The 12,014-nt window shown below is 43.5% G+C and overlaps 1 protein-coding gene across 2 annotated transcripts in view; it reads left to right on the top strand.

The window, feature by feature from the left end:
* KCNAB1 (potassium voltage-gated channel subfamily A regulatory beta subunit 1) overlaps positions 1-12,014 on the top strand; it is a 176,373-nt gene that overhangs the window by 34,789 nt on the left and 129,570 nt on the right. Inside the window, exon 1 of one of the 2 annotated variants that reach the window (XM_077348617.1) lies at positions 616-1,974. The exons of the other annotated variant lie outside the window; for it this stretch is intronic. Within the exon in view, the coding sequence (XP_077204732.1) occupies positions 1,754-1,974 (221 nt within the window). The 5' untranslated portion in view covers positions 616-1,753. Of the gene's footprint in view, positions 1-615; positions 1,975-12,014 lie in introns of those variants that run through there. 2 annotated transcript variants of the gene reach the window in all.

The raw sequence follows: 12,014 nt of genomic DNA, 5'->3' as shown, positions 1-12,014 counted from the left end.
TGTGCTGGAGCATCCATTTGAAAGGAAGGCCCCATATCCCTTGTAAGAGAGCCACTGCCCACTCTTAAAGGAGTACATTGGTTGTGCACACTATTCCATAGTCAGCACCAGTGTTACAAATGTCCTGTTCAGCATGTCCCCAGGGACAATGTCCATGCAGGAGCCAAAGCCCCAAGCACTGCAGGGACTGGATGGACCATTTTTGTCTTATTGGGACACAAGAATCCTGAGCGAATCTTGCTGCAAATTTCTGGAGTCATTTTGGACAGCAGGGAGTGTTATGCCACAGCGTTATGGGAGAACCAAGCAATGAAACTGGGCAAGAACATAGACTTCTTGGGCCATCTCCAAACCATGTTTCCATAACATGGCCCAATGTGAAAATCATATTTTGTTATGTATAAAACACCTGACGTTTGAGGTGCCATACAAGGAGGATATTAAAAATGAACAGGGTGACAATGCACAAGACAACTGAGCCTTAGTTTGCACAGAGCTGTTTCCATATCACAGCAAGTGTTTTGGAAGGCTTTTCTCCCCCCCAGGAGTAATTGTGGTGAGCATGCCAAAAGCTGAGCACGGTGCCTGGTGGCAGCTGCATGCGTGTGGCAGGGAGCTGGCGCATGCAGAGTTTTGAAAGAGATTTTCCTACAGCTCCCATGTGCCCGACAGTCATGTGAATCGCAGCCCGTTTGTCAGTCCCCAGGTCTGATCTGGTTGTACAGCAAGTTGCGAGCTTTCATACTGAACGCAGGTAGAGGGTATTGGCGTTTCGCGGAGAATGGGCTTGTGCCGAGCAGAGATTAACCCTGGCACGGCTGACAATGCACGGGGCTTGCGTGCTGGGGTTTAGTGCGCCACGCTCGAGGGATTAACGAGTTAATGTGACAGCGCACGGTAGAGCAGTGATGCTCCCCTCTCCGGACACTTGAAGCGGCCAGCATGCTTTAGCATCAATTTGTCCAGTCGGGATGAGGAGTCTTCTGTTCCTTTAGCCGGGCTGCCAATGGCTGGGCTCGCCAGAGCCCATTGAGCTGCCTCCCTTTATGCTGCACACAAAGGAAGCAAAGCAAGCGAGCCTCTCAGACTTTCTTAAAGGAAGCGCTGTACGGTCTGCTGTATAGCTGCATCGCCGGCATCAGCGCAGCTTTTGCCGCTGCCAGGCTTTTGAGCTGCCGGGCGGAGGAAGAAAAAGAAGCGATCCAGCTGAGGCATAGCTTTCTTCCCTAGATGGATACCCTTGGTCTTCTGAGACTTGCTTGCGACTAGATGTTCCTTGGGCTCCCGGGCTTTGCCTGTTCAGCATTTCATGGTCCAGAGGGTGTTCGAGACGCATCGTGCAGAATGCCTGCATTGATTTAAATCCGGCAACCAGAGAAGCAAGCCAGCGTGGAGACAGAGTGGATGGTCTGCTGCTTTGGGTTAACTGCAAAGATGCAGGTCTCGCCCTCCTGAAAGCAAAGGGACGGAACGGATAGTTCTGTGTAAGTACTGGGGGAAACCTTGGCAAAGGGAATTCTTTTCTTGTGTGTGCAAAAGCCAGTGGTCCGCTCTGTTCCTTTTGTTTGCGCAAGTTTGGTGGTTTGTCTACCCGGAGCTGTCTTAGTCCCTTCTGTCCCGCACCAGGTCCAGGTCCTTCAGCTGGAGCACAGCCTTGAAGAGCTGCATTAGGGACTGACCATCTTCTGCTCACCACAGACCTCCTCTCTGGTCCTGTGGAAGTTCTCTGTGGCGTAGACTCGGCGAGGGAGCGATGCAAGTCTCTATTGCTTGCACGGAGCACAACCTTAAGAACCGGAATGGAGAAGACAGACTTATCAGCAAGCAGAACACCTCCAACCCAAATGCGGTCAACGCAGCCAGGGCCAAATTTCGGACAGTGGCAATTATCGCTCGCAGCTTGGGAACATTTACCCCTCAGCACCACATTTCGCTAAAGGAGTCTACCGCCAAGCAGACTGGCATGAAATATAGGTATGAGCAAAACATTTCTTCTTCCAGTTTTTCTGTGTCTCTTTCCTGTAGCTCTGAAAGGTCATCTGCTAGGGAAGGTCCCTCTTGCCACGACAACAAAAAAGCCCCCCAAAAGAGGCTCCTTTTTGCAGAAATATGGTAACCCAGGGAAGTTTAAAGCCTTTTGTAGCAAGAAACTCTGGTGCTGTTTAGGAGGAGATCTTTCTCGCAGCCTTATCAGTTTAGTATTGACAGGGCTTGGGACTTGTTGGGCTCTTACAGAGGAGCCATGCGAGTGGCATTCAGAGGAATGTTTCAGTGGGAATCTTGTTGGATTTCTGACTTGCAAAAAAAGGTTTTGGAGAAAAGTTTGCCTCTCAAGGGACCTGCTGGACAGTATGGTGGTGGGATTGGAGATCAATATCTGCTCAACTAAGTGGGATGCCTTTTTGTATTCAAATGACCATTTTCAGCCCTCTAATTGGACTGGCTCTCTAAGGTAGGACAAGAGAGGGATTTACTTTGTGGAGAAAGTAAGAAATCTGTTCCTAAACAATCTCCACTTGTCACACTAAAGTACCTCTTTCATGAAGAAAAGCTCAGAGAGTGATCATTTTAAGGCTATAGCTAAGATGACCATTTATCTTGATAAAGAATTTGCTGCAGGTTGGGTGTTGGATCAATTAATCACGTGCAGTGGATCTAACACACTTGGCCTCTGAATGTGCCTTTTCTAACTGACACAGGACACCTTGTGCTCCTGTAACTCTCCTAAGCAGAGTTACACCTTTCTAGCACTACTGGAGGCACGGTGTGTGACTGCTCTGACAAGCATTTCTCTTGCAGAATAACTTCCATAGTACAATCCTAGGGAAGTTCTAATTCAACAGCTCAATCCTAACCAGCATGACGCCCTTCTAAGGTCACTAAAGAAAAGAGGCTCCGAAGGGAGTAACCCTGCTTAGGATAGATTCAGGTGGGTAGCCGTGTTTGCTTAGGATGGCACTGTTGGTGATTAAATAACCCACAGAAAGCTATCTGTGGCAATGTGGTGGATAGAGGACTGAGCTTTGGAACCAAGAGTTAGGGGGTCAACTTGCAGGATAAATTGTGTGACATATAAAGTCTGTCTCAGTTACCTAGCTGCAAAATCTCAGTTATCCATAACTAGGAGGGAGTAATTTCTGAGAATGAGCAGAGCAAAGTCGTACAAACACCTTCAATTTGTTCCATGAATTAATGGGTTGGATTCAGACTAGTGGCACAGTCCTAAACAGAGTTGTACGCTTCTACTCCCATTGATTTCAATAGACTTGGAAGGGTGTAATTCTGCTGTAAATTTGTTTATTTGATGAAAGCCTCTGCCACCAGCAAAACAGAGCATTCCTTCACTCCCCATCCCACAGAGCCCACTGAACTCCCCAAAATGCTGCTCTTCTTACATCTGAAGCAGGAGGGAGACGGCAGGAAGTTCTCCTTTCCATTAGCATGCAGTTTAGTCCAACCAAATGTGATTTAAATGGGCAGCTAGTTTTAAGACGGGAAGACTGAACCATCTACAGTTCTGGACAAGATCTGTCGATCGTTAGGGCCATACCTTCTTGTTTAAAGGTATGACAAAAACAGAGGTCCCTAAATCAGTCTTGGTTAACATCCACAGAAGACATTCTACGTCTTTAAATAATCAGTGTGGTTCTGAGTTATTGCTCCATAAAGTTTTTATCCCTTCCCCAGCTTTTCTAAGGAACTAGCTATTAGACCCAGCATTCCATTTTAATTTACTTAGTAAGAAGCACTGGAGTGAGCCCCAAGTATAATGGGACACCCCCTCCCCCATGGGGGAGAACACTGGGATGCAGGATGCTGTTCCTTCCATTATGATGCCACTTTCTAAAAGAGGAGGTGTTTTGTCTCCTCTAAAGTCTTGCTATGGCGTGCTCTTGCTATGGCGTGCTCTGTGGGAGGCACGGAGAGCCCACCCCTGCCTGCAAGCCCTTCCTACTTTGTCTGTGTATCCCTGGTCATGGGTTCCATACTTTGGTCACAGTCCAGTGGAAGAAAGAGGTGGCATTCAGAAATGTTGTAGGACATCACCTGAAACGGAACAGCAACAGCTGTCTCAAACTGCAGGCAGCACAGTCGGTACCTCTATCACCCACTTGCTGGTTTAGGTATAAAAATATCGATCTCCAACACAAAACTCTCAGTACAAGACTTCCAAGGCAGCTTCTAAAACAATGCAGAATTAAATCACAATAAAAGCCATAAAATAAAATCTCTAAATGATGGTAGTAGTAGTAGATCGAAGCTTTTAAAAAGAAAAACAAGGACCCCTATGAAGAATAAAGTTAAATAGCATCACTGTCATGGTTTGTAGAGGGAAAGGCAGAGAAGGGGGCTCACTAAGAATAGGGTAAAGGCAGAAAACAAAGAGAGAAAGGGTGGGAAATAAATCCAAATATAAACCAACACATAAAACAGAGGCATGGCAAGTACTGGATTCTTCCACACTGTTTCCCTGCCCTGTTATCTAATCTTCAAACTTAATCATGTAGCCTTTGTATATCTAAATCCCTTTCCCAGAATTTATTGCAACTGGTACATTCTATCCTGGATTACCATTCTGGTGTAGTGAAGAACAGAACAGCAGGTGATTCACTCCCTGCAAATCCAGCATGCATGCTGGAACTGCTTCTCTCTCACACAGGTGAGAACCATGTGGATGCCTAATGCTAGCAAAGTACAGAGTGGCTCTGTAACCTGCAGTGACTGAAAGCAAGTAGGAGCTTGGTGTCTAGGGAATGCACCTGTCATCTTTGTAAAGTTAATAGTTCCACAGGAATAGTATTGCATAGGAGTACTGCATAAAGTTTATACAGTGGTGATGTTGTATGTTGTACAGATGGGCCTTTGGATTTTTTGTTGTTGCCAAATACTAGAAGCAATACATTTTACAGCTTTGTTGGATCAAATTCCTGCATTGTAAGCCAAACATGCCCTTTCCATTAGCTGAAGAGGTGCTACAAAAATAGATTCCCATAGCACCTTCAAGACCAACAAAGATTTATTCCGGGTGTGAGCTTTCGAGTGCACGCACTCTTACTCAGACTAAATGAACAACCATCATAACTGTGGAGATATAAGGCAAAAGCAAATTATGGCAAATTAGTAAACTGTGTCACAATATCCAAATTAAGCCATATAATGCCATATGATAATTCTTTGCCAAAACAACCAATCAATTCTTTAGAGTTCAGCTGCAGTTCAGAAAAACATTGGGGAAATAAAACTGTCCACATTAATAATTAATGGCAGACACTTTCCCAGTTGTTGCTGACCCCATCCATCTCACTGACAGAAGAAGAAGAAGAAGAAGAAGAAGAAGAAGAAGAAGAAGAAGAAGAAGAAGAAGAAGAAGAAGAAGAAGAAGAAGAGTTGGTTCTTTCTCTACCCAAAGGAGGCTCAAAGCAGCTTACATTCACCTTCCCATTCCTCTCCCCACAACAGACACCCTGTGAGGGAGGGGAGGCTGAGAGAGCCCTGATATCACTGCTGGGTCAGAACAGCCTTATCAGTGCTGTGGCAAGCCCAAGGTCACCCAGCTGGCTGCATGTGGAGGAGTGCAGAATTGAACCCGGCATGCCAGATTAGAAGTCCACACTCCTAACCACTACACCAAACTGGCTTTGCATGCAGACGTTCCCAGTTCAAACCCCAGTATCTTCAGTTAACCAGATTTGACAGTAGGTAACATTAAGAAAATCTGTGCTTGAAACTCCAGAGAACCACTTGCCATTCATGGTAGACAATATTTATTTAAATAGACCAGTGGTCCGATTCAGTTTAAGGAAACTTCATCCGTTCATGTCAATTAAACATGTTAACCTATTCACCACTTCGGCAGCATGATCGTATCGAAAGCCTGGTATTCATTCAAAATCAGTGGAAACTACGTATGCTTTCAGGTCCAGCTTGCTGTGATTTGTTTACATGCAAGCCAAGGAGCCTCGCCAGACCCCTTGAGTATTTTTACTCGATCCTGAATGCTCTGTTGAGCACCTTTGCTCCAGTACAGTGAAGCTCTTCCGCTACAGGACCATGGACAGGTCCACCCACGGTCAGTAAACTACATTTACAACCTAATCAGACGTAGTCAAACTGCAGCCCTCCAGATGTCCATGGACTACAATTCCCATGAGCCCCTGCCAGCTGGCAGGGGCTCATGGGAATTGTAGTCCATGGACATCTGGAGGGCCGCAGTTTGACTACCCCTGAAAAGTGTTGTGAGCAACTTTTGGTAGGCAAACCAAATCTCGATTGTCAGAGAAGCAACCAGGTATCTCCCATAATCAGGGCTGGGCACTTACTTGTTACTCAGTTGGGGGGCATAAAATCACACGCAGTCTACTTGGTTTGCAGTCTGTGCTTCTGCAGTCCCATTCATTGCTTAAGCAACCTTTGGTGATTGCTTCACATGTACTTTATCTCTGGACTCTTAGCAACATGTTGCTGCCTGGTCAGAGCCAATCACAAGACAGAAACAGCAACTCAGCCATGTGACCAGTTTGGACAATCTCATCCTATTCCTAAACACAGTTCCAAGTTTAGAATCATAGAATCATAGAATCATAGAGTTGGAAGGGGCCATACAGGCCATCTAGTCCAATCTCCTGCTCAACGCAGGATTTGCTGTAGTTAATTAATTTTGAAGGGTGTAACTTGGCTTAGTGGCCAAGCAACCTTAATTCATGATGGACCAAACAGATTTTGTTTTTTGTTTTTTTTAACTCTCCTGAGCAACCAGTGAATTCATTCAGCAGAAGATGTGTGGCCAGAGTACAGTGGTCAAACAAGCCCCTCAAATATATCTTTTTACCAGCATAAAAGTTTGAAAAACTAATTTTAGGGACAGAAGCTACAGGAGGCATTGTGAGAATCTCTGTGTGCAAATTTATCCTTGTCTGGACTGATGAATGAGGGCTAACTCTGCCACAAGGGAAAATATATCTAAGTAATAAGTATCATTGCAAAATGTGGAATGTTCTCTCCTTTCAACAATTAAAAGTGGCAGATGCAGGTGGCCATGTGGGAGAAAGGGAGATGTTGCTGCAAGAAAACATTCACTCATGTGCAGGTGTCATGTTTTCACAACCAAACGTATTTGAACTGTTAGTTATTAATGGATAATATTAACATTCAACTGATAGTTTCAACTTGTGAGAAGGCCATAAGCTGAAAGAGCAGGCAATTGAACATCCCTGCTGATATCTTCTGATACCTCTGCTTGTCCAGCACTAGGGAGGGAGGGAGGGAAAGGGTGAACACCAAAAGAAAAATCTGTTGTGTGGAACAACCAAATACATGACATGGAGCCACTTCCATCAGCAGCCGTTCTGCAGTGGAGAGGAGCAGATGGGACATGTCTGTCCTTCGGTCTGCTGGTCCAGCTGCTTCTCATTTGCAGGTGGTTGAGTCTGCAAGAGAGAGAGAAAACCAGCAAAGTCCTTTCCACTGGCCTGATTTCACCTTCTGTAATTTAAAGTTTGTTACTCTTCCTGAGTTTTTCTTTTGAAAAAGAAAGGCAGGGCATAAGTGCAGTAAATAACAGACTGGGGATCAAGGCTGGGATAGCGGGAACTGATCCTGAAAGTTTTGCAATCAGCTTTTGTCATTATTGGAAGTTCTTATTGGTCCTCTAGATTGTTTTTATTTATACAAATCTCCCAGCTTTCCCTTTGCACTTCAAGGTGGCTCATAATTTATGGTGAAAGCAGGATAAGTCTGTTTCTAAAAGAAACCCCCAAGCCCTGCTAAACTCCCAGAAAATGCCCATAGCTGAAACTCCATGACATGCTCTAGCAAATAAGAAGGAGAGCGGCTGTGCTTCCTGTAAAGTATGGTGGCCTCCTCACTTTCATAGGGAACTTTCCCCATAAGTTGGGAGCCACTGTTGAGAGGGAGCAGAAGTAAAGAAACTGAAACAGGGAGAAAACCACAAGGTGCAACCAGAGGAGTCTAAAAGGGGCAAGAGAGAAAAATGGACTTTCAAATATGCGGGATCCTAGGGGGTGAAGGACTTTAAAGGTTATAACATGTGCCTTGGATGGAACTCAGGAACAAATCAGCAGCCAATGTAGCTTTTTCAAAATAGGAAGAGTTGGTCATGTCAGCTAGACCTGGCCAAAATCAAAACGTGGCTTTTTAAACTTGTTGAAGTATTGAGATTGTCTTCAAAGGAGTGCTTCCTGGAGTGCTTTTTAACATCAGTTAGAAAAAATGTAATGCTCTTTAAAAGACTAGGGCTGATAGCAAGTTCCTCAAAGCAGGGAACACTCTTCATATTGCTACTTTGTGAAATGCAGACCATGTATCACTATTGAGTAATAAGGAATAATTTACGTAAAAAATCTAAGATGAAATTTAAAGGAACTTGCAAGCTGTTGCAGCGCCTATTGGCTTCATACATATCAAAATGTCAACCCGTACTCATGGCCGTCATTTTAAAATACAGTGGCCCAAGACCAAGGTGAAAACAGTGACTTTATAAGTGCCGCAAAAATGATTTCCAATCATAAAAGTCCCTTAAAATTCATGGAGTCCTTCTATCTGACTGGACTATTGTCCACTAAAGATCAATTTCTCCTCTTTTCTCAGTCTGCAGAATGTGTAGGCACGGGTATTTTGCAACATGCTTTTTAATGCTTCATTTTAACGTTTCATTTTCTTTCACAGTCGTTTGCCTCCTACGTCTGGTAGGCAGCTTTTGAACGAATGCAGCTGAAGACAGCAGTTCTGTCAGGAGTTTTATATAAAGGCAGCGAGGGAGTGAGAGAAGGGATGTGTGTGACGCAGAACGGAGAAGTGCGGGGAGAGAGACGACACTGTATATACAAAAAAAGTTTTAGGATTAGTTCCAGAACAAAGATCAGGTTTAGATTTCAAAGGAGGGGGGAAGTGCTATTAATAGTAAGGGGGAACAAACCACTTGTGCTAGTGGCAGTGGCAAAAACCCTTGAGATTTGACTCAGTCTGGACAAGCATCTTTGTAGCCATTTAAAGCAGTTGGGTTTACACTACATTAAATTTCTTGAACTGTATCACTTGGAAATCGATCTGGTCATGGAGGTGGTGGGCCATCATATGCTTTCAAATACACTGAATTTTCTCCAGATTTTGAAATCCAAATCCTCATTAGCACATTTTGAATCTGAATATTCTTCTGCTACATGCTGAAGGCTCAAGTTATTTGCCAAATAGTTTATATCTGCATACATACAGTGATATTTTTTTTCAATAGTTGGTATCTTCTGCCAAACAGTCTCTGTGTCTCTGTTATAGATATCCAACTAGCTGCAGAGGATGGTGGGCATGTATTCGGTATAAAATAAGTTCTGTTCAGTCCTATAGAATGTAGAATTGTCTGCCATGGAATGAGGTGACATCTTTCCAGGAGGATATAAAGCCGGCAAAGCTTTTTTTTTTTTCCCAACAGCTTGCTTTGTTTTGAGTGGCAGATTGGTGTAGGCAGGGGTAGTCAAACTACAATTCCCATGAGCCCCTGCCAGTGTTTGCTGGTTTCAGCACTGGTTCCTATTGACCAGTTGTGAATTAAGTGTATGCTCTAAATAACACTCAGCATTCCCTTGCAGCAAAACATGGCAAAGAAAGATCAATGGCTTGGATCTAGTAATGAGCAAGTGGAAACATAAATGGAATCAGTGCAGTTCTGCTTGTGCAAAATCTTGTGCAATGCATAATCATTTCCTCCCTGTAGACGAGCCTTTCTCAACTATTTTTACCGTTGAGAAACCCCTGAAACATTTTTCAGGCTTCAAGAAACCCCAGAAGTGGCACAATCATGCAGCATATGATTGGGAAGCATAGCTGTGTCCATGCCCACCCAGGGTCCCTCCTCTTCCCAACCCCTCCAGGCTCATCACTGGCTATTTGGGGGGGGGACAGGTTGAAATGGCCATATATTGTCATATCACCTGATCAATGTTTAACAAATTTTTAGAATATCTAAAAGATTAAAATTGAGAGACCCTGGTTAAGAAAGCCTGCTATAGACTGTAGTTCCTGGGAAATGGTTGTGTAAGTTCTTGCAAAAGTGGAAATGCAAGTAAGGATATAATAAGTCTGACTTAGCATAAACAGCTACGCTGCTCTTGTTATTTTGTTGTTTTTTATTTTTGTTATTTCATTTCTGCTTGCATTTCTAGCTCAAGCAGAAATTTTGTACTGCATATCACCCAGTAGTCACGGGCAAGCTATCTTTCAGGCATTCTCCCCACTGCAAAGCTCTTGATGCGCTTCCGAAAAAACAAATTTCCTTGGAATGAAAAACTGCTGTAACAATACAGCATTTGTATGTAACAATATTTGGTTGTCATAAAATAGTATTTAATATCTGGCAGCACATGCCAGTTTTAACGTAGTGATATAATTTATTTGGCGGTATTTAATTGACAGCATGGAATGTATGAAGTCACTGAAATACAACATGCAATGGAAGAAATATTTAACAGAAAATATTTAATAAGAATTCATAGCAGAAGCCTACCCAAATCCAAAGAATGCAAACAGGCCAGCCATAAAGGGCTGGATCTAGGGTAGAAATATTGCATTAGCGAATCTGAAATTTTGAACATAACATATCTCATTCAAAGACTGAATGGTATCATTTGACAATTCAGCAAATTTTGAATATTTGTGGAGTATATATTCCAGTTTAGGATATCATAGAAGGACTGTCTTAAATTTGCACCACTGAAACTTGCAGTGACCAATAGTCGGGGAAATACAAACCAAGAGTTGTGTCTGTGTCGTATGTTTGCGTGTACAGCTTTAAATTGGCATTCTGAAATTCCCGACTCAAAAATATACATGAACATTACTATGCTTTCCAGAATGGCAAAAACAAATCTAGGATTCTTGGGAATTACAAAAAAACACTCTTGAAAAACCTATGCTGTTTTTTGGTCATTTACTGTTGTCATCAGCAACAAGTACCTTGCTTTTCTTTGATTCTCCTGATTTCCCAGGCAATGGAGCTTTTGAGCAAGGGATTGCTGGAATATTCCCAGCCAATCATAATTGGACACAAACTCCAGTGTAGGGATATAAATCAGCCCTCAATAGGTCAAAGTGCTAGTAATTAAAGTACCCCTACAGAGGACACCCAGATGAAGACGTATGTCATGTGCTATCACAGACAGAGAATTAATTTTTAGTTAACTCAAATGATGTTCATAGATTCAGACTGTGAAAAAGCCTGTTCTATAGGGAAGGGGCCACATTGAAAGTAAAATAGGTAAGCTCACCTTCTACGTCCCACAGCTCAGGGACTTCTACATAAAGTCGGAGGTTTTCCTTTTGCAATGACCTCCAAAGGCTCTTCCAGTCTTACAGTTACCTATTAAAAAGAAGCAATCGTACATTTTTAATCCTACTTTCACGTTAAGGACCACTAGAAACAGGTGAGAACGGGAGCAGAAATTAAGGTTATGCCTAACAGTCACAAAAACTGAGCAAGATTAAAAGTATAGTGATTTGTTCAAACATTGTGCTGCATTACAAATGTATAATAACATACCTGATAGGTATGCTGACCCCCGCAAAGAAGACACTAGCAGAGCCTGCATTCCCCAAAATATTCGCAGCCTGGGAAGAAGCCCTGGGTTTGAACAGGTTCTGTTCTTGCAGTGTCCTTGTGATGAGGCCGGGGGCATCATTTCTTTGACATACCAGTCAGAGACAGATCTCAGCGCTGTGAATTGGGGCCTCTGTAGATCTCATGCTAAGCTACGAGACTGTCCTCAGCATATCAGACAGCAAGCTTAAGGAAGAGCCCCTGGAAAACTCTGGCCCAAGCACTTGCAGAGAAAAAGCCCTTCAGTTCTGATGACCACAGAACCTAAACTTGCAGCTGAGTAGAAGAATGAGAGCACCCCCAAAGGGAGGTATGCCACTGGGGTGGTTTTCTTCAGCAAAAGACTTCATAGCTGCAAAAAGCAATTACTGGATGAGATTTTCCCATGTTCACAGGCCCAGGAAGTGCT

Source organism: Paroedura picta, chromosome 8 (genome assembly GCF_049243985.1).
Source record: "Paroedura picta isolate Pp20150507F chromosome 8, Ppicta_v3.0, whole genome shotgun sequence".
NCBI classification, from domain to species: domain Eukaryota; kingdom Metazoa; phylum Chordata; class Lepidosauria; order Squamata; family Gekkonidae; genus Paroedura; species Paroedura picta.
The sequence above is the reverse complement of the archived record's forward strand: the minus strand, read 5'-3'. Positions and strand labels throughout refer to the sequence as shown.